This window comes from Mirounga leonina, unplaced genomic scaffold (assembly GCF_011800145.1).
Source record: "Mirounga leonina isolate KUSES-001 unplaced genomic scaffold, KU_Mleo_1.0 Mir_376, whole genome shotgun sequence".
NCBI lineage: Eukaryota > Metazoa > Chordata > Mammalia > Carnivora > Phocidae > Mirounga > Mirounga leonina.
The window spans coordinates 5799537-5826683 of NW_023270718.1; the positions used below are offsets into that span (position 1 = coordinate 5799537).

General features: G+C 57.2%; 2 protein-coding genes across 2 annotated transcripts in view; both read right to left on the reverse strand.

Annotated features, from left to right (window-relative positions):
* Positions 1 to 351, reverse strand: part of ASPDH (aspartate dehydrogenase domain containing) — a 2189-nt gene extending 1838 nt beyond the window's left edge. The window contains exon 1 of the mRNA XM_034987101.1: positions 232 to 351. Within this exon, the coding sequence (XP_034842992.1) occupies positions 232 to 286 (55 nt within the window). The 5' untranslated portion in view covers positions 287 to 351. The remainder of the gene's footprint in view (positions 1 to 231) is intronic.
* A 2383-nt stretch (positions 352 to 2734) lies between these two features.
* LRRC4B (leucine rich repeat containing 4B) lies at positions 2735 to 26756 on the reverse strand. Its single transcript, XM_034986990.1, has 3 exons — positions 26643 to 26756; positions 24194 to 24525; positions 2735 to 5145 (listed from the first exon to the last, which is right to left on the reverse strand). Exons 2-3 carry the CDS (start codon positions 24488 to 24490, stop codon positions 3304 to 3306), a joined length of 2139 nt encoding a protein of 712 aa, XP_034842881.1. The 5' UTR covers positions 24491 to 24525; positions 26643 to 26756; the 3' UTR covers positions 2735 to 3303.
* Between the last annotated feature and the right edge of the window lie 391 nt (positions 26757 to 27147).

Here is a 27147-nt window from a genome sequence, read left to right on the forward strand (position 1 = left end):
GGGGTCAGGGACCCAGAGGGAGGGGGTCAGGGACCCAGAGGGAGGGGAACAGGGACCCAGAGGGAGGGGGATGGGGCCTCGTGGTGGGAAGTGGATGGTGCTCAGGCAGACACAGAGGCAGAGCCAGGGTGCAGATAAAGACACACATGAAGTGTGTTTGTGGAGGACAAAGGGCTTTGGGGGCTTCAGGAAGGGGCCTGGAGAAGAGGCCCCAGAGGGTCAGTGACTCACCAAGGCGGCCGTAGCCCACCACCCCTACCCTCCTCGGGACCCTGTCGAGAGCCATGCCCTTGAATCTGGTGGTCTGCGTGAGGCCTGAGCTCTGTCAGCTGCTCACTGCCCCCCTCCCCTTGAGGCCTGGGCAGTGGCTGATCTTTGGACATTTGACCCTTGATCCTCTCCAGAACCTTCCCCCTTCCCCACAGCGGCCCAGTGGAGACCGTGCAGGTTTGCTGGGGGTGGGGAGTGGGGGTGAGGATCCTGGGGCAGTGGGCACGATGACTTGGGGTTCCAGGGCCCTGCGTGGCCCCCACCATACCCAGCCCCTTCCTTCCCTGCTTTCTACTCTCCTCCCTTCCTGCTGATGTGGAAATTTTCCTCTGCAGTCCCCAGCCCCCCTTTCTGGCCAGCCAGGTTGTCATGGAAACTGCATCCTGCTTGGGATGGCGGTAGAGAGGGTTGGGAGCGAGAGAGAGGAGATGCTGATGGGGACTCTGGGCTCCCAGTCTGTCCCTTGCTCCTGAGTTTCCGGTCCCCACCCTCAGGCCTGCTACCCACCCCCCAATCCCATGTCTTGGCACTGGTGTTTCTTGTCAACATTCCTCCTCCATCTTTTCCTCCCTTGGTTCTGTCCCTGACTCTCTCCCTCCATCCTGTCTCTGTCTCCGGGCCTCTCCCTGGACCTCCAGGCCTCCAGTCCCGCCCCGCCTTCTCTGGGCTGGCTGCCATTCTGTCCCCAGCTGGGCCAGGCCCGCATTTCCTCCCCACACCAAGTTCCCAGGGAGGCCTGGCCTGGTCGCGCCCCATCTCCCACAGGCAGCAGGAGCTGGAGCCCGGCTCATCCCAGCCCTGTCGTCCCCGCCCCCAGCCCGGCTCCAGTCTGGCCGCCCATCAGTTCACCTTGACTTCTCACCTTTCATCCACCCCTCTCCCAGCCACGATGCCACCAGCCCCCCAATACCGCACTCTCACTCCCACATCCCGCCTCCCCCCTCCCATTGTCCACGGAGAAGTCCGTGAGGCCCGCGGAGGCCCCGAGGTCCCCCCAAATTGAGGCCCAGCCAAGGCGCCCTGCAGGTGCCTGGCATCGGAGACCGCGGAGGCTGCAGCGGCGGTGCGGCTCCCTGCCCCCAGCCACCACCTGGTACCCGCTGCAGTATTGCCATGGCAACCAGGATCGCGCTGAAAGAGGACGGGAGAGAAAGAGAGCATGAAAGGGAGCGGCGGGGAGCCGGGCTCCGAGAGTCCCAGGTCGACAGGCAGGAGCAGATAGACGCAGACGGGGCCAGAGACCCCAGACGGCCATCGCGGCAGAGGCGGGCGGCTGTCGGGCCCTTAAGGGAAGAATGTGCTTTAGGAGGAGTCCCAGGTGGGGGAGACATAAGACGCTGTGGCGCACAGGCAGCCAGAGAAGGGGGCACAGAGCACACAGGGCCCAGGCCTGCCGAGGGGGGGGGTCCGGCTGCGCCGAGGGGAAGAGAAGGGCCCAGCCCTGCGTGTCCATGGGCCGCGTCTGCGGGGAGCGGCCCCGAGTGGACCCTCTGCTTCCTTCGGCCTGTGCGGGGCTCGACAGCACAAGACGGCAGCCCTGGCGGGTCCCACCAGCAGCCACTCGCCTGTCCTGGCCGACCCCCGGGGTTCGCTCCCACCTGCTGGCTCCTGTTCCCTCCTGGGGCGTGAGCCCCTGAGCTTCTGAGTGACAGCGCGGCCCCCTCCCGCTCCCTTCCCTCCTGCCTCTGTGTAAGCAAGACGGTAGAGCAGCTCCCTGCGCCCGGCTCGCCTTCCCCCTTTCGGCCTGACCCCCTCGCTCCCTGCAGTGGCTTGTGGGTTTGCAGAGGGGCCGGACGCTCTCTGGTTTGGCTGTTCTGGGTTGAATTGTGTCCCCTAAAAAGATGCTGAAGTCCTGACCTCCAGGACCGTGAGTGTGACCTTATTTGGAAACAGGGTCTTTGCAGATGATCAAGTTAAGATGAGGTCCTGCTGGAGTAGGGTGGGCCCTAATCCCATATGACCGGTGTCCTTATAAGGAAATTTGGACAGAGACGAGCATGCGTGCAAGGAAGACGAGGGGGAGACTCGGGGAGAAGGGTGCGTGGAGACTGGAGTATAGCTGAGCTGGAGGAGGCAAGGAAGGATCCTCCCCCACAGGCTCCCGAGGGAGCATGGCCCTGCCCACACCTTGATCCTGGACTCCTGGATCCGGAACTAGGAGTTGCCCAGCCCCCAGCCCGTGGAACCCCGGCGGCATGAGTGGGGGGGGGGGGCGGGTGGGGACGAGGGCCCCAGTACATTCGGATGTGCTGGGTGCCTGAGCCCCTCTCTGGGGCTCCTGAGGTCAAGGGTGAAGGGCCTAAGAGTACCTGGAGGTGCTGACCCCTGTGACCCTCCGGGTGGGGCCCGTAACACTTGACTTTTCCATCCTCATTGTGCCCCCGCCCGCATTCACTGTTTTCTCTGCCCTCCATGCTTTCATGACCAAAAAAAAAAAATTTTTTTTTTTTTTTACTTTTTCCGTGTTTTTTTTTAAAGTAATTACAGAGCAGGTAGTCGTTGACGCAAACCTCCCTTCAGTATCAAAAGAGTCTGTGGGGCAGGTGAGGGCTGGGGGTGAAGGGGGGAGGGGCGGGGTGGGGTGTCTGGAGGCTCTGACCGCGCGTCTGTCTCTTCAGTTTCGGGGGCAGAGGGGCGGGAGGGGGGACAGGCGTCAAACTGCAAAAAATGAACCGTAAAAGGAGGGTCGTTGGGGATGAGGGGAAAGGACACCCCCCAAAAGCTCCTCTCTCTCCTGGAAGGCGGAGGGCCGGGAAGGGTCGACTGAGAGCGCGAGGAGGCAAAGCGGAGGGTTCCAGCCGCTTCTCCGGAATCCTGCAGCCCCTCCCTTGGCCGGGGATGCGTGGGGGTGCGGCCAGACCCGCGGGGGCTCCGTTCCTCGCGGGGGTGAGCCGCCCTGGGGTCCGCACGCGGGCGGGGCTGCGGCCCCTCCTCCCCGACCGTCCCTGCGCGGTCCAGGCGCGGCCCGGGGCCGTGGGGAGGGTCCCGGTGTGGCCCGAGCCCCGGCGGGGTGCGCGCCCCCGCCCGGCGGCTTCAGATCTGCGTCTCTTGCACGTTCTCCTTGGAACCGCTCTTGAAGAGCAGAGGTTCGTGGATGGAGTTGAGCCCCGGGGGGCCCTTGCCCCCGCAGCCCCCGCCGCTGGGGTTCCCGCTGTAGTGCGCCTTGAAGGCGGCCGCCACGTAGTGGTGGTGGTTGAGGTGGTCGCGCTCCAGGGCGGGCAGGGCCAGGTGGCTGTCCCCGCCGCCGCCGCCCGCACCGGCGGCGGCGGCGGCGGCCACGGACACGGCCGAGGCGGCAGGCAGCTCGTCCTCCACGTTGATGATCTCCACGGTGCGCGTGGGCCCGTGGTGCTTGTGCAGCTGGTGCTGCTTGCGCAGCTTGTAGAAGGCCACGAGCATCACGGCGGCCATGAACGTGATGGCCACGAAGCAGCCGATGATGATCTTGGTGGTCTTCATGACGTCGTCCAGGTCCTTGAGGGCGTTCTCCGTCACGTCCGTGATGGGCACCGTGAACGCCTTCTCCGTGGGCCGCGAGGAGCGCGGGGCGGGCGCCGTGGTGGACGCCGAGGCCGGGCCGGCGGCGTCCCCGGGCCGGCCCCCGCCCCAGACCCCGTCCGTCGTGGGCCCCGGCGGCTCCTTCTCCGTCCCCCGCGGCTGCAGGGTCTCCTCTCCGGGCTGCGTCTCCAGGGTCTCCACGGTCACGGTGGTGAAGTAGGTGTAGCCGCCGCCGCCCCCGCCGCCGCCCCCGCCGCCGCCCCCCGGGCCGCCCCCGCCGCCGGCAGCGCCGGCCGCCACGGGGTCCACGGCCGAGACGTTGAGCGTGGCCGAGGCGGTGGTGTTCCCGGCCGAGTTCGTCACCATGCACGTGTACTGGCCCGTGTCCTGCACCGTGACGTTGGTGAAGTTGAGCGTGCCGTCGTGCAGGACGGAGATGCGCACGCGGTAGGAGCCGTGGGTCATGAGGGTGCCGTTGGGCGTCAGCCAGTTGACGGAGGTCATGGAGGTGCCCGTGCGACACTTGAGCTCGGCGGCCATGCCCTCCGTGACGTTCAGGTCCGTGGGCGGCTCCACGATGACCGGCGCGTAGCAGGTGAAGTGCGACTGGTCCAGCTCGCCGATGTAGCGGCCCTTGAGGCCGGCGGGCGCGTGGCAGCGGGCGCAGCACGTCGTGTTGCTGGGCACCGTCTCCTTGAGCCACCAGCTCAGCCAGAGCACGTCGCAGTTGCAGTGCCAGGGGTTATGGTTGAGGTGGACGCGCTCCAGGCGGTGCAGGGGCGTGAAGAGGTCGTGGGGCAGCGACATCAGGTTGTTGTGGGACAGGTTGAGCTCCTCCAGCGACTTGAGGTCGTCGAAGGCGTTGCGCTCGATGGTGGCCACCTGGGCGTGCATGAGCCACAGCTTGCGCAGGCTGGTGAGGCCCTGGAAGGAGCCGGGGCGGATCAGGTCCAGCCGGTTGCCTGACAGCTCCAACTCCTCCAGGCGCACCAGGGCCGTCAGGTTGGGGATGTCCTTGAGGTTGCACATGCCCAGATTGAGGTAGCGCAGGTTGACCAGGCCCTCGAAGGCCGCCTCGGAGATGTACTCCAGCCGCTTGAGCTCGCCCAGGTCCAGGCGCCGCAGGGAGGGCACGCGGTTGAAGGCGTACGACGGGATGCTCTCGATGGGGTTGTTGCGCAGCCAGAGTTCCCGCAGCTTGGACAGGTACTCGAAGGCCTGCGTGGGCACCGTCGTGAGCCGGTTGTCGAACAGCTCCAGCGTGTTGAGGCTGGGCAGCCCGTTGAAGGCACCCACCTCGATTTTGCGCACCAGGTTCTTGCTCAGCTGCAGGATCTCCAGGTGCCGCAGGTGCTTGAACGTGTCCGTCCGGATCACCTGGGGTGGGGGAGGGGAGACACCGGTCAGCGAGGCCTGAACGCCTGGCCCCTCCCTCTTTGCGGGTGGGAGTGTGAGACCGGACGGCCGCTTTGGGAAACAGTGTGTTCCTCACGAGGCTCAACACACCGTGACACACGTTCCTTACGACCGGGCCCGCCCACTGCCCAGTGTTTCCCCGGAGGGAGAGGAGAGCAGTTGTCCTTCCCAGGGTTTGTGATGGGTGCTCACAGCGCCCGTGTTCATTATGGCCTAACCAGACACGACCCGAATGTCTGTCAACCGCTCAAGGACCCACGCTGTGTGTCTGCACCGTGGAACACTATGGCTCCTGAGAAGGAAGCAACTATCCATACACACGACCAATCTCACGGGCGGGCGTCGTGTTGAGCAAAAGAAGCCAGACGTGAAGGAGCGAGAGCGGTAGGGTCCGTCCATGCCGCGTCCTACACGTGCTAAATGGTGGTCTCTAAGTGTGTGGGGGGAGGCCAGGCTGGCAAAGGGCATGAGAGAGCTTTCTGGGGTGATGGAAAGGTTCCCGGCTGGGGTGGTGGCTATCTGGATGAATAAGACTGTCAAAACTCCCCAGACTGTACGGAAAACAGGGGCATTTTGTTATATGTAAATTACACCTCAGGAAAAAAGATTAAAAATACTTACACCAACAGCTAACAGGCACTGAGCCCCACTTTGGCACCAGACGCCATTCTAAATGCTTTATGGGCAACAACTCATTTAATCCGCCAAACTGTCCTACAAGATAGGTACTTACTCAGTATCTGGGACTAGGAAATCCATAAAGCTCCGAAAACAGGAAGATTTTCCCTAACTTTGGTGCCAAATACCATTCGGTGGTAGAGCCTGATCAGAACTCACGTGAAGCTATTTAGAGCTTTTATTGATCCCACTCGTGACTATTCAAACACTTCACTCTAGAACTAGTCCCACACTTGCTAAGGGGTAGAAGGTCCCAGCGGGCGGTAGAAAATATGCGCTGGACATCAGTGCCTCACCTTTTACCAGCAGATGTCAGAACATCTGGCCTCAAGGGCTTCACAGGAGGGATTATGAATTATCTCCATCTTAGCGGGAGGCAGAGAGAGGTGCAGTGACTCGCCCAAGGTCACACAGGAGGAGATGACAGACTTGCTATCCGACTAAGGCCATCTGTCTCCAGAGTCCCAGCTCTTAACCCCTGAACTTGGTCGCTACCCCTCAGAGCAAAGGCTGAGGGGCCACAGGAGGGGTGGTGCTGGGCTGGGCATGGGAGGCAGAATCTTACTGGATTCTCCTTAGTAGTCGCAGTGCCGGGTCTACTGAGGCGTGGCCCGATCACACAGCCATCAGATGGCATTTGTGAAGCCTGGTTAATGCCTTGAGGGAATGCTTGCATTATAATATTGAGGGGGAAATAGAGAACTCCAAATAGCATACTATGTGGGCACGACCTTGTAGGGTTTATTTTATTTAAAGTTTTTATTTTTACGTAATCCCTATGGCCAGTGTGGGTCGCAAACTCACAACCTTATCAAGAGTTGCGCGCTCCACCAACTGAGCCAGCCAGGCGTCCTGTGACTTTGTAGACTTCTAAAAAGAAGCTGAAGAATTAGCTGTACTCATATATGCACCAAGAAAAGACCGTAAGTACATACTCCGGGCTCTTCTTGGCAGTGAACTCCAGCTGTCAGGGATTATGGACAATTTTTATTTACTTATTTCTTTAATGAACCCAAGGTACTTTTATAATAAGTAGCAAAACACTTTAAAAAGCTTTTTTAGGGGCGCCTGGGTGGCTCAGTCGGTTAAGTGTCTGGCTCTTGATCTCAGCTCAGGTCTTGATCTTAGAGTCGTGAGTTCAAGCTCCGCGTTGGGGCTTGGAGCTGGGCATGGAGCCTACTTTGAAAAAAAAGATATATAAATAAGTAAATAATTATTTTTAAAAAAGACTGTACTTGAGAGGCACCCAGCTTAAGGAACAATAATATTCCTGACACCGTCATAATCACAGAATAACAACAGCCACTGCTCATGTCAGTGCGACTCAGCAGAAATAAGGTGTAAGCTACATATTTACTTTTTAAATTTCCTAGAAGCCACGTTAAAAAAGAAAACCAAAGCAGGTGAAGTCAATTTTAATAATATGTTTATTTCACCCAATATGTCTAAAATATTATGTTTTCAACATGTAATCAAGATGAGAACTTACGAAGGAGATATTTTACCCTCTTTCTGCACACAGTCTTCGAAACTCCGTGTGTGGTTTACAGCCCGTGCGCTCAGTGGCCCTGTGTGGCCATCCTGTTAGGCCGTGCAGGTTACCAGGCGCTTCCTTGACTCCTCGAGGCTTTGTGAACACAACTGTGTTTTATCCTCCAGCAGCTTTATGAACTAGGACTGTTAGTGCCCGTTTCCGAAAGGCGGGAACGGAGGCCCACGGAGGTGGCCAGTGGCTGGGACACCATCTGCGCAGTGAAGACAGAGCCTGGTTCGCATCCCGTCCCCACCTCCTGGCTATGGGGCCTGGTGGTTGGACTCTCGGGGCCTCCCATCCAGGGCTGGCCGTGAGGGGAGAATGAGAGCCACCTTGGGGGCCACACTGCGATCGCTGGAGAGTGTTTGGGGGCTCTTGTTGGTGTTCAGTAACGTGTGCACCATTGGGATCAGAGCCTGCGGAGGGCAGCTCTTGAGGCAGAGAGCCCCTTACTGCGCCATCTAACTGAAAATCAGGGACGTGAGCCTGACACGCGCTGGGGCCCACCAGTTCCCCACTGGCCCTCCTTGTCCCATCCCCTCCTCTCCATCCCATGGCCCAGCCCCACTCAGCCTCTTCCTCTTCCATCTGGACACTGGTCCCAGATTTCTGTTTATGCCCACACCCCGGGTCCCTCCAGGAGCCCCATTATTCCCAGCACAAGTTTCTTCCGCTCCACACTGACACAGACCAGGAATGACGCCCCATAGTGCCATCCCATAATAAGACCCAGTCTCTGCCCTCCCCTTCCTCCTCCCTTTCCTATTCATGGCAGGTCCCAGAACACAGCCTCTGAGGCTCTGCACTTGCTGTTCACTCTGCCAGGAAGACCTTCCCCACTTTTTTTCTGGCCTCCTGACATCTGTCCTTTAACACCCAGCTCCCGTGCCCACCCTACCCCAGCTCCTGCCTCCGCTGTCTACCTGCCCTTATCATCAGAGTCCAGGCCCCTCCAGGGGTCGCAGCGCTGCCCTGCGGTCCTTGCCTCCGTGGAAACCAGATTCCTGAGGAGAACAGCCCTGGGCACCTGGCCTGAGGAAGGAGTCTTTGTGGGCTCAGGGTGAAAGGGATAGACAAGGAGATACATTTGGGCTGTTAAAACTCTGTGATTCTCAGATCACGTGAATAGTTTCCAGGAACAGTGGGATGGAGTTTGGGTGGCCGGGGAAAACACAGCTCAGAGGAGCGACGGGGAAAGGACATCAGCTAAAACCTCCTGTGGCCTCAGTGGACATGAGCTAGAATAACAAAGCAAATTTCCATATGCCTTTTCCCCCCTGCTGATAAAAGTAATATATACTCATTTCAGGAAAAAGTCTAAGAAGAAAAGAAAAATGAGCCAAAGGACCTCTACTCATGTTAACTTACGTTAACAATTTGGTATACAACCTTCTAATCTTTTTTTCTTTGCATATAATGCAGGGATATATCTCTTTTTTACCTTTTTTTATATTTCACAAAATTTTGGTGACATAATATTCTCTCCTTGGCCCTGCATTTCCCCTTAATAGTAGTATTACACTGTAGGGGCGCCTGGCTGGCTCAGTCAGTAGAGCGTGTGACTCTTTGATCTTGGGGTTGTGAGTTTGAGCCCGACGTTGGGGGTAAAGATTACTTAAATAAAAATAAAACTTAAAAAAATAGTATTACACTGTATTTTCCCTTTCATGATATATGCTTCAAAAACAATTTTCATGGCTATCTAGAATTGTTTCCCAGGGTTATACCTCCTTTGGGACATTGAGTTGGAATTGCCAGGGTCAATTATTTATTTTCCGTAATACACTTCTGCCTTCTCTAATTTCCTGCAGTAAACGGGGCTAACTTTTAGAGTGGGACGAAACCCCAGTAAATGCTATCACATGAAGGAGTCTGGTCTAAAGCTCGCTGGTGGCACCTGCAGGATCTGACTTCTGGGGACCGGGGGAGGGGCGGAGCACGCTGGCAGGATGGCCTCGAGGAGGGTTGGCCTGGGGTCTCTGCAGGCAACCGGCCTTGTACCCAAGACTAGGGGGCGCAGCCCCAGGACCCTGAGAAGCCCTGGGACCCGGCTCCCGTGGCCACGTGGTGGCTGCAGCCTCGGCTCCCCCCTCGGAGGGAGAACGAGGGAGCACCAGGAAGTCCCGGGCTCATCCCATGAGGTGCTGCTACCTGACAGCAGCAACGAAAAGCTTCCCTGATCAAACGTCTAGAGCCACGCAGTCCCTCCTGGAGGCGCCACTGCTGTGGGCTGAAGTCCGGGAAGTCCTGTGGGGAAGGACGGTTCCACTTTGCTCCACTCTGGGTTTCCCAAACATCACAAGCACAGAGCCCTCCTCGCGGGGTGCCTTTTATCATCGCCCTGGGAAACACTGGTACGGCACAAAGCAGGCCCCACTCGCCGTTTCTATTAAAAATAATAGTAAGGACAACTGCAGCAGCAGGAGGAGGATCCGGTTGTTGCTAATCACCAGGGGGAGAATGCAGTGGGCTCTTCAAAGGTTAGACCTGAGAGTTTGGACGAGAAATCTAGAACAAAAGGGCTGCTGGCCCAGGAGCCAAAGACAACTTGCCCTCATCCAGTCTCCGTGGCACTTAGCTCTGGGGCCTCCCCAGTTTCCAGCAAACCCATCTGCAAGCTGAGCAGGAAAGCACTGTGTGCCCACCTGCTCTTCCCTCCTTCCAGGGTCCCTGCTCTCAGTGCAGCCCCCCAGCCCAGCTTCCTGGTGGAAGGCGGCCTGCAGCCCTCCATGGCTCCCCAGTGCTCTCAGAGGAAATTGAGCCCGCATCAGAAGCCCTGCTTGGCCTGGCATCTGCCTGCCTCTCCCCTCCCCTCTGCACGGCCCCCTGCCCTTTGCAGTCCTCACTCCAGTGACATTTAGCCAATAACAACTCCTGGAACTATCTTTGCATATGCTGTTCCCTCTTCTCAGGATGTCCTTCCCTTTTTTTCTGCCTGGAAAATTCCTGCTCACTCCCTTGGATCCAGACCAAATGTCCCTTATTTATTCATTCATCCATTGCTTTTTATTGCGTGGGGATAAAGCAGTTCTGAAGGAGCAAATGGGGGGGGGTCCTCGCTGTGAAAGGGCATCGTGACATCGACCTTACAAAGTTGTCCACAAGACTCAAGGGAATCACTGACATTTGCTTAGCACAGGACTTGGCACTGCAGGTGCTCACTGAGCGGAGGTGACAAATGCCAGGCTCTGGACTGAGCATTCGTTGGTCGCATTAGCTGTCCCCCACCAGCCCTGCAAGGCAGGTGTCATTAGGCTTACTTTTCGGAGAAGGAACCTGCTCAGTGAAGTCACATAATGAGGAAGCAGCGGAGCTGGGGTGTGAACCCGGAGGCCGAGGCTCAGTGAGGTCCAGTGACTCGGTAGGGCTGCCCACTGTGCCCACTGGGAAGCGCACAGCTGGGATTCCAGCTCACATCTCCCTGGTCCTCTGGAAAGAGCGACCGCAACTACCGTATGTCCATAAGGTGCTTGCTGGCAGAGTCTGAGGCCGCTCCTGCTCTGTGTGCTTTGTCTCAGGAGCGATGGGAAGGGCGTGTGTGAAGGGAGATGAGGGGCATTTCCAAGGGGGGGTGGGGTCCCCCCAATCACTTTACTAATGCACTTGAGATCTAGGCAGGACGGGGGTGTTGCTGCAAAGGGAAGCCTGGTTTTATTGAAGATGTGCTGTAGGGTTGCTTTAAATAGTGGGTGCTTTTATTTTTACCAGGATTTCAGTCAATTCTCCCTCCTCTGCAGGATGCCTGGGGAGCAGCCTAGTGGGGAGTTGCCGGGTCTGGGTTTGAATTGTGGCTTTGCGGCTGACCAGCTGTGTGACCTTTGGCGAGTGTCCTAATATCTCTGAGCCCACTTTCCTCACAGGTACTGCAGGATCACTCTGAGGCTTGGACAAGGTCGAGAGTGCTTGGAACATGGCAAGCATGCAATAATATATATATCTAAAATTGTTGGTTCAGCACATAGTGAGCATGACCATTTGTCCAACTTTGGGCATCCAGTTTCTTCCTCAGCATCTTTCTTCTACATTGGTTAACATGTAGTTCAGACACCACCACATCCTTGCTCACAGTCCTCCCAAGGCTCCCTATCACCCTCGAACTGGGGTCAGAGGCCCTGCAGGACTGTCCCATTGCCTCTCCTCTACTCCAGCCATAGGGAGATGTATGGGTTCCACATGCTCTCCGTGCTCTGCCCAACATCTCTGCCTTTGCACAGGCCGTGCCCCCTGCCTGGGATGCCATCCTCCTCCTTGTTCTCTGGGAAATTCCAGTTGTCATCCTCCAGCAAACCCTCTTTGTTCCCCTGCTCACTAACATGTCATACACATTCTCTTATCACACGGGCTTAATGCGTCCTTCTTCTTGGCTAGGCTATGAGTGGACGCCATCTGGATGGTTTCCACATTCCCTGTCCCCCTAGTTCATGGCCAACTTCAGCCAAGCGTGTTGAGTGAATGGCCAGAATGGACAAGGCTTGGATTTGGAGAGCACCCCGGTTGTGTCAGCTGTTGTGTACCTGCACACCTTTTGGCCTGGGTGACAATTCCAACATATTGAAACCCTCAGTGACAGAACTGGCTCCAACTTACTCTTTTTTTTTGGTTAGCATTTGCCATCTTACTTGCTTTCATCCATTCTGACCTGGTGTCTTAGGTGTGTCTTTTGGATTTTGTTTTTAATATAGTCTGAAAATCTCTGTTTTAATTGGATGTTTAGTCCATTTACATTTATTGTAATTACTAATACATTGGGAATTGTTCTCTTATTTTGTGCTTTTTGTTTGTCCTGATTTTTTGCAGCCTATTCTTTCTCTTTCCTGACATCTTTTTCATTGATTTTCTTTTTATTCCATTTCCCCCATCTACTATTTTATAATTTTTAAAAAAGATTTTATTTATTTGAGAATGAGTGAGTGAGAGAGATAGAGCACAAGCAGGGGGAATTGCAGGCAGAAGGAGAAGCAGATTCCATGCTGAGCAGGGAGCCCAACGTGGGGCTTGATCCCGGGACCCTGGGATCGTGACCTGAGCCATGATGCTTAACTAAGCCACCCAGGTGCCCCTCTAGTTTAGAATTTATATATTTTCCCTTTCTCTTCTTTTAGTGGTCACCTTTAAAATTTAACATGCATACCTAAAGACCACAGTCAGCCAGTTCCTCTCCTCTCCTCCCAAGCAATACAAGGCTGATCCCATTCCCATCCCTACCCTGAAACAAAGCATCACCCTGGGCAGGTTCCTGATGAGGCAGAAGGGCAGAGCCATTAATTTGTTAAGTGCCTGTTGTGTACCAGACCCCGTACCAAATGCTCTGAGGTGGTGATCTTATTTAATTCTTGTGGAAACCCTGTCACATGGGGGTTATCAGCCACATGTCTCTGTCTCCCCTCCTATCTGATGGTTTACTGCAGAGAGGAAAAGTTATCTGCCTTCAGTCTCACAGCTCCAAAGTAGCGGAACCAGGACTCGAAGTCTGCTTCTCCTCAATCTAAATAAATATGAAGTCTCTGTCACGTCTATCCACCCTAAGCCAAGAGGGTTGGGCTCTCTGTTGTTTCCAATGTATTCTTTGAGCTGTGGCGCCGGTTCCTTATTCAACCATTACCCACGTGTTGATTTGCTCATTTGACAGATATTCTTTGAGTGTTTGCTGTGTGTCAAGTATCTTGCTGGGCTCTGGGGATCCAGCTGTGGACAAGAAAGACACAGCCCATGGGGCGCCTGGGTGGCTCCGTTGGTTAAGCGACTGCCTTCGGCTCAGGTCATGATCCTGGAGTCCCGGGATCGAGTCCCGCATCGGGCTCCCTGCTCGGCAGGGAGTCTGCTTCTCCCTCTGACCCTCCTCCCTCTCATTCTCTCTGTCTCAAATAAATAAATAAAATCTTAAAAAAAAAAAAGAAAGACACAGCCCTGACTTCCCAGAGCCTGACCTCAAGTGAGGAGGACACTAAACATAATAATTATGCAAATGATCCTTTAAGTGGTGATGGTGTAAACAGCTCACAGGTGTTGCCCTGCCTGTAGGGGGAGAGGCAGGTGTGGGCTGCTCCACAACACAGTTTGACCCCCCCGCCAGCAGATCATCTTAAACCGGGGCACTCCTGTGACCACTGGCCCAGGGTAGGATGGACAAGGTGGGGACTGGTTCTTGGAGTCTTGGAGTGGACACTGGGCCTGGAAGGACACTGATGTTCTGTGATGTTGCAGAGGAGGTAATCCTGGGGTCTCGCTTCTGACAGCCACCTAACAGCCAAGTGCCCACAGCCCCTCACTTCTTCAGCCCACGTTTGCTGAGCCCTCCTCCACACGCGCCTGGCTCTGCGCTCAGCATCAAGGGTACAGATGCCGATCAGGCAAGGGAAGGCGGCCCCATCGAGGACCTCTCCCAACCCTAAGGGGGACCTCTCCTCTCCCTTCATCCTGGAACTTGGCCTATTCTTTAGGGGACTTTCCACTTCAGCTATGGTAGGTAAACATCACTAACACTGAAAATCCCCCCTGCATTCTGTTGGGGTTTTTAAGAAACTAAACCGTCAAGAAATCCTTTATTAAAAATTTAACTGTGGTAGGAAATGATTAAGTGAATTGTTCATCTTAACACTATGAAGATAAATTGTTTTTATACATTCTGAATGTAATGAACCAATAACAAAGTTTAGTAGCTTACTGTCTTTTCTTGTGTTTTTTGCATTCACAATTTTAAAAACATTGTTCTGTACCAAGTGCTTTTGTGATGACTTCTTGTAGTTCCTCCTTCCCTGAGATAAGGGCCTTGTGCCTCTCTTTTCAGTGGGGACTTCCTTGAGGGAGGCTGGCAGGCTTGGGGGCTCCTGCCCTGAGCTTCTTGAGCCTAGACTCAGCCTCCCGGGGCCTCGGTATCCTCCTCCGTAGCATGGGCGCAGGGGCCCTGAGGACTAAGTGAGAACAACCCCGTATCACAGCAACTCAGCAGAGCCCAGGGGCAGGGTGGCCACTTAGAACACAACATCTCCTCCTTCAGTGAAATCCATAATTGTTTCTGTCAACCCCTCCCCTTCGTGGCCCAACAACAAGTTCTAAACCTGCTCGAAGGTTCCAGGCCATGCTGGCACTGAGCTCTACCAGCAGGTGCCCAGAGGCTCCATGCCCCACCTTCCAGGAACCACGCTGGGTGAGGGTGGCTGGAGCCAACTCTCAGCCCCCTCGGGCCGGCCCTCCACCGCTGCATGGGGCGGTGGGTGGGGAAGGGCTCTGGCCAGAGCTCAGCGGCCCCCACTATTAACCTGAGAGGAGAGAGCGCAAACTCCACTCTTCCTCAGCACCCCAGGCAGACTTAGACTTGTCTTGTCCCTGCCCCAGCCCCACCAACTGCTCTCACTCGTGAGCCCCGTAGCCTGCTGGTCACACCGCTGGAGTCCTGATGGCTGCCCCTTTACTACCTCTGTGACTTGGGGTCAAGTTTAGGCCTGCTTCCCCATCTGTGCAAAGGGATTATAAAATCTACGTCCTAGGATTGGTGAGAGGATTAAATGCCTTTTCACACATTAGGAGCTTAGTGCCTGAGAGCTTCTGTGACTTTCCTTCTCCTCCTCCACACTTGGGCTCATGCTGTCCCCTCCTGGAACACCATCCCAGCCTCTGCACCTGCTCAGGGCACTAGTCACTCAAGGCTCCCTAAAAAAAAGTCTTTCTCCTTGCTAAGGCCTCCTAACCATCCCTGCCCCGTGAGACCTCTTCCTCCCAGGTGCCCGCCCCATTCACTCACACGTGTGACCATCCGTCCACTCACCGCGGCCTATTCCCCTCCCTCCTGCCCTCCCCCTCATCTCCTCCCATTCATCCACCTAGGAGCTGCCTTCTCAGGCCTCCTGGGGCAAGGCTTGCCCTGTTGGTGGAGTCTGGCCTGTTTCCCACCTCTGCACCAACCGGCACCCCTAGCCCAGACAGGCATCTGAACCTGGGTGTAGATAATGCCTGGGGAGGAGAGGTAAGATCTATATCAGGAGCTAAGTACACCCCAGCTTTGCCTAAGGCAGTGGGTGGGCGGGGCCAGACACCTCCTTCCCAGGGAGGCTCCCTGGCCCCCTGCCCCCCCCCCCCCCCCCCCCGCCCCCGATTGCTCAGCTCCCACCTCCATCAGGAGCACAGAGCAGGTCCTGTTCACTGTGCCTACAGCAGAGCCTGGCACACAGTAGTTGCTCAATAAACGAATCAGGGTTGTGAACTGGGGGCCACAGAGTGACAAGCCAGGGCCCGGCAGGCACAGGATGGGCAGTCAGTACAGGGAGAGGGCCTCATGGTCTCAGGGCAGCTCCCAGAGTGGGGCCTGCTTCCATGTGGGGCGAGACTCACTTCTGGGTGTCATAGTCGTGAGGATTAAACTAGATATCGAATCCTCGAGGAAAGGTGCCTGGTGCCAGGCAAGTGCAGAACGTGGCCGTGGCCATTCAAGGTCAAGGCGTGTTTTCCGCAGGGCTGGAAGGGCAGGGCTGGGCAGTGTCTGGGCCCAGCGGAGGGCAGCCCGAATGTGGTGTGGCTGGGTCAGGGACAGGCCAGCCTGGGAAGGGTCTTCGAGGCAAGGGGAGCACTAGCCGGTTTAAAGTCCAGGGATGACGCAGTGACTCTGATTGGGGCGGGGAACAGCGGGAGACGGGAAGACTGGAGGAAGCTGGGGCGAGTGTCCCAATGAGCAAGGACAAGGCCAGAGCAGGGGCTGGCTGTGTGGACAGAGTCAGGGCTCCGATACAATGTTGTGATTGTATCACCAGGGATACAGAGAGCCCAGATAACTACGAATTAGGAAACGTCTGGAATAGTGTTGAAAATATCCAGTTCTGCAGCCAGACTGCCTGGGCTAAGTCCCAATTCCTCTCCGGACTGTGGCCTCTTGCACAAGGGCCTTCCTCTCCTACACCACGGTCTCCCCAGCCTGCGACATGGGTAAGAACAGGACTTACTCACAGGGCTGTTGTGGAAAGAGCCTGGAGCATGGCTGAGGGCCACACACATCCCCCTCCTCCCACCCTCCCCAGTGAGAGGCGGGCTCGGAGAGGTGATGTAATTAATGGAGGGGGAGACAGGGTTCTTCTGTCTCTCAGGCCTCAGCTACTCAACTAAAACATGGGGACCCCCACCTGTCCCTCTCCTGGGAGGCCACACGGCTCTGTAAGTTGGCAAGACCTTCTCTGATTTGTTGATTTCATGGTTGTGTTTTGGGCCAGTGGTGACTTGACAAGTGTGCACAAGTGTGATCAATACATTTGGGATGCCGTGGGGATCGGGGGGCCTTGACCTGATTGGGGGCTCAGGGAAGGCACCTCTGAGGTTGAGACATTTCCCTGAGTCAGTAAAGACCAGGGTGGGGGCTCCTGGGTGGCTCAGTCGTTTAGCGTCTGCCTTCGGCTCAGGTCATGATACCGGAGTCCTGGGATGGAGCCCCACATTGGGCTCCCTGCTCAGCTGGGAGCCTGCTTCTCCCTCTCCCTCTGCCCCTGCTTGTGTTCCCTCTCTAGCTGTCTCTCGCTCTGTCAAATAAATAAATAAAATCTTTAGAAAAAAAAAATGTAAGCTCTATGCCCAACGTGGGGCTTCGGCCTCAGATCAAGAGTTGCAGGCTTGGGGCACCTGGGTGGCTCAGTCGTTAAGTGTCTGCCTTCGGCTCAGGTCATGATCCCAGGGTCCTGGGATCCAGCCCCGCATCGGGCTCCCTGCTCTGCGGGAAGCCTGCTTCTCCCTCTCCCACTCCCCCTGCTTGCGTTCCCTCTCTCGCTGTGTCTCTGTCAAATAAATAAATAAAAGTCTTAAAAAAAAAAAAAGACCAGGGTGACCGTGACAAAGGTCTCACTGTCAACACTTGCTAGAGCTGCTCAGGAGCGGGCCATTCGCCAGCGTCCCCTGCTAGGTCCTCAGGAGCGAACATACATACGCTGCCTCATGTGACCAGCATCCCCCACCAGCACACAGTGGCGCTCAGGACATTTGTCCAAAGAACGAAGGCACTGAATTTCTCAGCAGCTCTATGTTATTATCCCCATTTCACTGATGACGAAACTGAGGCCCAGACGGGTTCGATAATGTACCCCAGGAAGAGCTGTGAGTCACACCTCACTGTCCCCCACAATCATAAGTGCTGGTGCTGAGCAGATGAAGGGGAGAGTGGAACAGCATTCCAGAAAGAGGGAACATCAAGCGTGAAGGCGCTGAGCTGAGTGGGAGTGGAAGGGGGCCAGCACGAGGGCCCAGCGATGCAGGAGGCCAGCGGGGCCACGTCCTGAAGGGTTCTGTCTTGGGTAGGCTCAGACGGGGAAGGTGACAGGTGGGACACCTGGGGGGTTGAGCTCCAATGGAGTCGGACTCCACTACCCGTATGGCTCGCTGACAGTCCCAGGGGCGTGCGGTCAGGCCCGAGCCCAAGGCGCCCTGGCACCAGTTCTGCTCCAGCCCGCAGCACGCAGGCCCCTCTCCACGGAGTGAACGGGAAGGAGTCCCACTGGGCCTGCCGTGGCTCAGGAGGAGTCTACATCTAAAGTCAGGCCGAGGGAGAACCCCACACTGGAAACAAGCCAAATGCCCATCAATAGGAAATGGATGAAGAGATGGTGGTAACTTCATGGGACAGAATATCATCCAACAATAAAAGGGTAAGAGGGGAAGCACCATGGCTTCGAGACAGGACAAGGAGGAGTCCCGGCAGCTGCGGGGAGCACACAGAAGCCGGGCAGACAGAAGTGTAGACACGAGATTCTGTGCGTGAGGCTCAGAAGTGAGGAGTCAGGGGAGGGGCTGTCTCGTGAAATGGGAGAAGTAATTCTGTCCTCATGGGAATGAAGAGGTCCCTGCAGGAAAAGCACTCCCAGTCCCCCGCTCAGGGTCAGTGCTCAGCAAACTGGTTTCTCTTTCCTTCTCTGGGGGCAGGTGAGCAAATCCCAGTACAGACTTCTGTCTTCAGCTTGTACAACCTTTTGTACATATTATTATTATTTTTTAATTTATTTATTTGAGAGAGAGGATGAGAGGAGAGAGAGAGCACATGAGAGGGGGGAGGGTCAGAGGGAGAAGCAGACTCCCTGCTGAGCAGGGAGCCTGATGCGGGACTCGATCCCGGGACTCCAGGATCATGACCTGAGCCGAAGGCAGTCGCTTAACCAACTGAGCCACCCAGGCGCCCTGTACATATTATTTTTAAGTATAACTTTTCCTTGATTACAAAAAGTACCCAGTGCCCTCATTGAAGAAAATTTAGACGTTAAAGAGAGTGAAAAGAAGAAACTCAATATCCTCCAGAACACTAGTGCGAAGAGAAAGGCAGTATGAACAGTTCTGAGTGGTCCCTGCATTTTATTTTTGCTTTCCCTGCAGTGTTTAAAACACATGGGACGTCCTACTTGCATCCTTTGAGAGCTCAGGATCCTATTCTAAGCATTTCCCTGTGTCATTGGATATTCTTCGAAGCTCGGTTTTGAATAGCTGCATAACATTCTGTTGTAAGAACCAATGCCAGGATGACCAAGAACTGAGCCGGCTTCCACCCTCTGGCCCTCGGGCCATCCTTCGACCTCACGCTCTGAAGCACCTCTAAGCCCCTCTTTCGTGTGGGTGGATTGGTTTCTTAGGACAGAGGCACCCTTCCTTGTCGAGTGCCCTCACACACTGCCCAAACGACCTCATGGCGGACCCCGAGGGACCCCGCAGCTCCCTGAAAGCTCCATGGCTCCATGTACTTTGTTAGGTTAAGTACACGCATGACCTCTGACCCAGTGATCCCCCTGGTGTGTATGCCAGAGATGTTATCACGCAGCTTCCAAAGGGGTCTCCAGGGAGAATTTGTGGTGGAGGCAGCTCCACGCCTCCCAGGTGTCTGTCCTGACTTGGGAGGTGAAGGGCAGGAAGTGGGGGGGCACCCATCAAGGAGAATTCTGCAGCAGTTAAAGCAACAGAGTAGACACACACACACACACACGCACACCCCGATGTGGACGGCTCTTAAAACCCAGGCTGGGTGAAAACAGTGAGACAAAGAAAGCCATCTATAATGCAGCTTCATTTACATAAATTAAAAATACATGCACACAAAGCAACAATAAGCATTTTGCAAGAACACACACAAGCAGAAAGATCCACAGTAAACACATTAGGACAATTGGCTCCGGGGAGGGGGGGAACAGAGCGGGGACAAGGGTACAAGGCAGTGGAGGAAGAAGGAGAAGGCACGAGGCCTCTGTGCCCAGGGAGGACCCCAGCCTCGTGGAGGAGGAGCAGGCCTGTGCGGGGGGAGCAGGGGGGCTGTGTGAGGTGTGAGGGCACTGGGCACTGGCACATGGCCTGAGGGGCGTGGGGGCTTGAGGTAGGGGGCCCCTGCCTAGAAGGTATCTCCTTGAGCTCTGGGCTTGCACACCCCTGTCCCATCTCAGAAACAATTAGGGGCCCGTGGAAGACTGCAGATAGTTAAAAATTATTTTGCTCCTGAAGGGCATGTGCTGTCCCTGTCATGTCTCAGACCAGCGTCTGAGCCCTCCCCGAAGGTGGATGCCACTGTCCTAGAGAGGCCGGGGGTTCTTGCAGGCGCTGCAGGGACCCGACTTCCGTGCGCGCGCGCACACACACACACACACACACTGCCAAGTCCTCAAGGTGGGAGCTCGGGAGGCGGCCTTCCTTCCATAGACAAACATCTGCTGAGCACCTCGTGTGTACCAGGCTCCATTCAGGTGCTGGGCATACAGCAGGGCGCACGGTGAAGTCCCCACCCTCGTGGGAGTGACCATCAGTGCGGAGCCAGACAACAAGCAAGTGACCATGGACAGGACAGGACAGGCTCTCGGATCCCCAGAACTCTGGCCATTTCTATGGGGCTTTGGTGTCAGGCCGTGTGTATGCGTGCGTGTGTGTGCATGTGTGTGCGTGAGCGTGTGCGTGTGCGCGCACACACACACGCACACACTCCCATGCAAGTGTGGGGAAAGCACCAGCCATCGTGAGGGAGGACAACACCCAGAGAGCAGGACACACAGGACTCGTAGGGCAGCGCCTCTGTGATCTTCCCTCTAACCCTGAGATTCTGCTTCTAGGAATTTATCCCAAGGGCAGGTTCTGGAAAGTTCCAAGAATGCGCACCAGGGATGTTGACCACAGTGCTGTCTCTATCACTTCCAGCACTGGGAAGAAGGGACCGGCGCAGTAACGGGAAGGCCATGCACCGGGATCCCACGTAGCCACTAACACTGACATTTTAGGCGAGTGTCAGCGTCAGGGAGAAAGATGCTCCTATTACGCTCTCAGGTGTCTAAAGTCAGCTGCAAACCAGTATCAAGTGGTGTGATTTCATTTTTTTTCTCCAAAAAGTAAAGAAAAAAAAAAGCCAGAAATCCGTCGGCCAGGGCTGCCCGCCGGACACACACCGGGAGCATGCGCGGAGAGGATCTGAACGGACAGAACTAGATGCTAATGGGGTTACCTGTTTGTCGAATTCCGCTTGGCTTTTGTCCCTGTGCTTTTACTTAGGTGTATTTTCTAGTTTTTCTAAATTAATTTGCATTCATTCTGTAATAAATAATTTAAAAATCCATTGACATGGGCACAGGAAAGAGCCAGGAAGGCTTTAAAACAAAATATAAACAGTAGTTATTTATATCTAGGTGGTGGGACTAGGGTGATTTTTTTTCATTTTTTTATTTGGATAATTAAAAAGTTATTTCCTCAAGCTCCTCTGATGGTTCCCTCGGCAGCCTCAATCCCGCCCCCCACCTGCAGGGTGTCCCCGAAGGGAGGCCCGTTTCACTGAATGTTCACAAGAGTCCACTCTTGGAGGCAGGACACTCTCTACCCTGGGGGAGGCAGGCAGTTTGGGGGCGCATGATGCATGCCTACAGCAGACCTGTGCATGACTTACAAATTAGTTCACCCACGTCCATGGGGCTCCATCCCTCTGACAGGGGTGTGGATCAGAAGTCTGGAAGCCAGAGGCCTGGGAGACGGGGTGACAGACACCCAAGCAAACAGGCCCAAGCAAAGGGGCCAGCTCAGACCTAAAACCCGGGAGTCATCCTCTCTTCTCTCTTCCCACACCCACTCTGCTGGAAAATCCTGTTGTCTCCACCTTCCAAACAGACCCAGAATCTGCCCACTTCTCACCACCTCCACTGCAACCAGCCTGGTCCCAGCCGAGCTCCCGGCATTTCTCTCCCAAATTCTGCACCAGCAAGCAAATAGCAGATCCAGGATTCAAACCCAGGCCCCCTGGCGCTTGATCCATGTGCCCTATAGACCTCCCGAACCTCGGCCAGAGAGACCCAAGTCAGCAGCCCACCTGCCCTCTGCTCAGAATGGCTCCCGTCTCATTCAGAGAAGAGCCCAAGTCCTCACCATAACCATGAGGCCCTGCAGGATCTGTCACTTTGCCCTCACCTCCCATCCTTGCCCCTGGCTCTCTCTGTTCCAGTCACACCAGCCTGTCGCTGTTCCTCCCACACACCAGGCAGGCTCCCACCCCAGGGCCTTTGCACTTGCGGTCCTCCCTGCCTGGAATGCCCTTCCACAAGGCTCCACCTTCATCTCTTGCTCAAATGTCGCCTTCTCCATGAGGCCACCCTGACTTCATATCTTTGAAGCTGCAGCCAACCACCCCTCTTCCTGCACCCACTATCCCCTTCCCCCATCTGTTTCCTTTTCCCACAGCCCTCGGCATCCTGAACACACACCATTTACTTACTTATCATGCCTATGTCTAGAATGCAGGCTGGGGGAGGTGCAGGGTTGGTTGTCCTAGACTACTGCCCCCCACCCAGAAGACAACCAAGAGATATTTAACATACACAGGCATCAAGAGCAAGGGCACGGATGTCTGGAGGGGGAGTCTGTGGGCCCAGATTGGAAGGCAGTGAAGGGAGGCTCGCCTGTGGGACCCAAGGGCCAAAGAGAGGCGAATTCAGGCAGAGGGGTGGCCTGAGCAACTTCTCAGCCCTGGGAGGGCAACTGGTGTCAACTCTAAGCCTGGCAGGCTGTGCCCAGCGGCACAGACTTGTTATCACAATAAAGAGCCTGGACTTCACTCCAGAGTCCAGGAACCTGCAGAGGGTTTTAGGCAGGGGCGAGCACGCCTCAGTGGCCACTGGGAGGCTGGGCTGGGCCTGGGGGAGGGCATCTCTGGTCGCCAGGACGAGTCTGTGGGTGCAGCCCCTCATCACAGAAGTACTCCCTGATGGGCTAACATCGCCCCTTCCGGAAATGTGCCATCCCATTTGGTTACTGTTTCTTCCCTTCTGCAAGGTGAGCCGCCCAGGAGCAGGGAAGGGGCCCATCCATCCCGCTCACGACCAAAAACAGGGCTTGGCACTGACCTGGCGCTGGCCACGTGTTGATCGTCACATGAGTAAATGAAGGACGGAAACGGACAGACAGAGTCCAGGGAACAAGGGCATGTACGGGGAGAACGAAGTGAGGGTGTCGGTCCCCCTCCAGGAGTCAGGGGCCGGTCAGCTGAGACTAGAGCTTGAGAATGCAGAGTGGACTCAAAGCGCACGGGGAGGAAAGGGACGCTGCTGAGGAGGAGGGCCTGGAGCTGGGGGACACCATCCTGCAGAAGCAGGGATGGGGCAAGGGGACGAGGCCCCTTCTGTTTCTGGACCCCAGCTCTGGCTTCACTGGTCCTTGCTCTGTGGCCACCCAGGGCAGGCTTCTTGATGTTGGCAGCCCCCTTGGTGCTGTGTCCCTAAAAGATCCCCTCTCTTCTGCAGAGGGGAACCCCGTCCCCAGGCTCTCCAGGACAGTGCGGTGGGGAACACCGACCCCTTCCCCTCCCAGGGACAGACCAGGGTGTGCCATGGGGGAAGGGATGTTAGCTCCCAGGGGCCTGGGACACCACACAGGAACCCTCTTCTCTCCTGGCTTTATGGACCAGGGTCAGGAGAGGCTTGCATGGTGTGGGGTACTGACACGTGGCTTTAAAACGGTCGTTCTCAACTAGGGCAATCCCTCCTCCCCGAATATCTGGCGACATCTGGAGGTGTCTGGGGAAGTGGGCGCGAGGGTGTTGCTGCTGGTGTCTCGTGGCCAGGGATGCTGCTCCACATCTTACAGCACTTAGCACAGACCCCACAACCAGAGCCCACCAGGCCCCAGATGCCACGAGAGTAGAGGAGAGGCCCTGCTTTAAAAACGCACAGCTCTGCCCTCAGAGCACCGTTTATAGCCCACCTCAGGCACGGTCACAGTGAATCGGATGGCAAGTGCCCCATCGGAGCACCAGCCATGTGCCGACATGGGACTAGGCACGTGAGAGTGCTTAGATCTCCAAATGTCATACCACCTCTGGGAAGCGGGCACACGAGCTCACTGCACAGCAAAGGAGTGCTCGCCAGGTGCCAGAAGATTCTAAGTCCTTGACAAGTATGAAACCCATCAGTCCTCACCCAGCCCCTTGGGGCAGGGGCTCTGTCATCCCCGTTTTTCAGATAAAGAAACTGAGACGCGAAGTCATGCCCTCACGAGCCCAAGGCCATGCCGCGGCTGGAGCCATGTGGACAGCACAGAGGCCTCGTGCAAGGGTCACTCTGCACACCTGTGACTCCAGGGCCAGGCCAAGGGCTCACCTGTCCTGTACTGTGGGAGGCAGGCAGGTGGTCCTACCCCTGAGCCCCAACACGCTGGACAAAGACAGGGAACCTCATGTGAGAAAACCCAGACAGACTGAGCTCAAGTTAATAGGATGCAAACAGGATCTCGTAAGTGCCAAGGGGACACCCAGAAGGCCTTTGCCAGCTCGAGCAGGAGGACCCGGCCACCACCTGTGCCCCCCCGCCCCCACTGGCTGCTGGCCCAGCTCACCTGGATGCCGTTCTCCTGCAGGTTCAGGTACCGCGTGTTGACAGGGATGCTGGCCGGGACCTCAGCCAGCTCTCTCCGCGTGCAGATCACCCGGCTGGCCTGGTTGCTGCAGGAGCAGGCCGCGGGGCAGGAGGTGGCCGGCGGGGAGCCCCCTCCGGCCGCCAATGTCATGGCCACGCCGCCCCCGCCGGTCCCCAGGGGTGGGGAGAAGAGCCAGAGGAAGAGCAGGGCCCCATGGGGCCAGGACATCCTACCGGGCGGCAGTGGGGGGCTCGGGGAGCTGCGGGCGCACGCCATCCTCAATGTTCATGCTCCGCGAGGGCGCCGGGGGGCTGTGGGGTGGAGAGAGAGGGAGAGGCTCAGTGAAGGACAGGGACCCCGTGTGTGGTCCGCCTGCTTCCCAACCCCCAGGCGGCTCTCTGCTGGCCACCATCACCTCCCTGCTCCGCTCAAGACCCGAAGGGCGGGGCTCCCCCAGCCCCCTGGTGGTGACCCACCTGCTGAGGGCAGCAGAGACAAGGGCCAACCCTGCCCTTCTTGCACTGTCTCAAGTCATTCCTGACCGGAAGAGTATACCCATTTCGTAGAACTGACAACTGAGGCAGGGGTGGAGTGGGGAGAAAAAGGCTGCCCAAGGCAGTTGGCCAGTAATGGAGAAGTCAGTCCGATTCAAAACTTAGTTCTCTGCATGGTTTCAGAAAGGTAGATAAAGAGGTAGAGATGGAGGGAGAGAAAGAGACAAACAGACGAAGGAACAGAGAGAGGGTGACGTGCCAGGTCTGGAAGTCTGGGGTGGGGGCCGGGGCTCTGGAGTCTGGCTTCCCTCACAGGCCCCATCCAAGTATTCTCACCGCCTGCAGGACCTCCTGTCCCTTCATCCTACTCCCGCCCAGGAGTGTTTGCCAAGAGACAAGCTTCCCGGCACCAAACACCCTCCACACCGGGCCCAGCCGCAGGCTCCCGTCAGGCTCCCGTCACCCGTCCGGGCCGTGGGCCTCGCAGCAGCCACAGAGAGTTGAGTTAGACTCAAAGGAAGAACTTGAAGAAGGTGAGGTGCCAGACAAGGCAACTGTGGAGGTGAAGTGTGGGCAGGAGAGGCTGGGAGGCCACGGGGTGGGAGGGAGGAGGCAGGCTGGAGAAGACAAAGGGGGAGGAGGTGGCCGAGGGGGACCTGGGAGGGCTGCACACCCCCCCCGACCCCCACTGGCCCTGAGGTTGCAGGTGCTCAAGGCAAAGGCAGCGGGTGGTGGGTGGCTCCGGTGGGTGGGTGGGTGCTGGGACAGCTGGTGGGGAAGGGGTTGGGGGCAGGGCTCTGGGCGGGGGTGGGCGGGTGGGGCCAGGACCAGACGGAAGGGGACGGACTGATCGTAACAACAATGGCAAGAACTATAATAATAATAGCTTCAGCGCTGGGGGGAGACCTTTCTACGCCCCAGTCTCAGCACACATGGTGTTCTCATTTAGGCCTCACAGAAACCGGAGGAGGAAGGTGTTAGGACGCCCAATCTACAGATGAGGACACTGAGGCGCTAGGAGGGGGCGCAACTCGTCCCAGCACGGAGCTGGCCGGTGGGTGGCAGAGGGGGATTGTGGCCCTGGGCGCACCCTCCCTTCCACGCAGCGTCTTGAGTACACACACAAGTGCACCCACAGCAGCAGGCTGTGCTCCAGCACGGACCCACTTCCCCACCGGTGAGGGCCGAGGGCAGCGGTCTGCACAACATGCACAGTAGGGCAGTGCTGGGCACACCCTCATTCAGCGGGCTCTCAGAGCCACGGACACAGGGCACCCCCCCCAGCATGTACACACACACACACACACACGCTCACTTCCTCCTTCGGCAGTGTTCAAGATCATTTTAACTCAGATAAAAATGCATGTGCGTAGTCTGTGTGCCTGAATGCTTGTGTGAGAGCCTGAGCTGGAGAGACGGAGAGATGGAGAGACAGGGAGACAGAGAGACCGAGAGAGACGGAGAGGGGGAGGGGCTGGTTCTGAGTCTGTATCCCGGACTCCTTTTTCCCCCTGGGGGGCTAGGGGCTGTGTGTGCCTCTGTCTGCAAGTCATGTGAGCGCGGCGGGGTCTCCGCTTCTCGAGTGTGATGGGGGGGTTGTCTATGCCATTCCCTTTCCCATTTCCTAAGACCGGTGATGGCCCAGCCCACACCCTTCAAACCCAGGGGCTGGCGCTGCCCAACGGGGCCAGAAATTGCAGCTGGAGAACCCCCAGGCCAGGATGCCCCCAGTAGCCACCCCAGGCCCAGGCCCGCTGCCGCGTCTCTACCTCCGCATCTGTCCCCATCTCTCCTGCAGACAGCCCGCATCCCCCCCCCCCCCCCCCCCCCCCCCCGCATCACAGCTTCTGCAGCGGCGGGGCCTCCCGCCCCTTCCCTCCTTGCCCTCAGCCATCTCTGTCCTTGTCCCCCCCCCCACAGTGAGGGACACTCACCCCGGTGGCTCCGCTTCCGCTGGGCCTCTCCCTGGGCCCCAGGCCCCCCCCTCCACATGCCTCCAGCGGGCCGGGGGCTCTGCCTTCCCAGTTCTCCAGGGCTGCCTTCGAGGTCGTGCTGGGGGGGGCGCAGGGGCTTCTTGGGTCTCCCCGCGCCCCCCCCCCCCCCCCCCCCCCCCCCCCCCCCGGGGGGCCCCCCCCGGCCCCCGCACCCCCCCCCCCCCCCCCCCCCTGCTGGCCTCCTCCTGTCTCCTACCCCCACCCCCACCTCTACCTCCACTCTCCCCCCACCGCCAGCCTCTTTTCTCTCCCCCCACTGCCCCTAGCCCCCTTCTCCTCTCTGCCGGTCCCCCGGCCTTGTCCCTGTCCACCTCCTGGTCCCCAGCCCCCTCTTCAGGCTCCCCTCACTGTCTCGCCTCCCTCCAGGCAACCAGGCCCCCTCTCTCCTTCTCCTCCATCTCCTCCTCACTCTGGCTCCATCCCCATCACCCTCTCGTAGGTTGGG

Bases quoted from the DNA above. Each gene is read 5' to 3' on its own strand.
- LRRC4B (XM_034986990.1), bottom strand. From the start codon at position 24,490: ATGGCGTGCGCCCGCAGCTCCCCGAGCCCCCCACTGCCGCCCGGTAGG. The intron at 5,146-24,193 runs GTGAGCTGGGCC...CCCCCACCCCAG, and splicing joins TGCAGGAGAACGGCATCCAG to GTGATCCGGACGGACACGTT.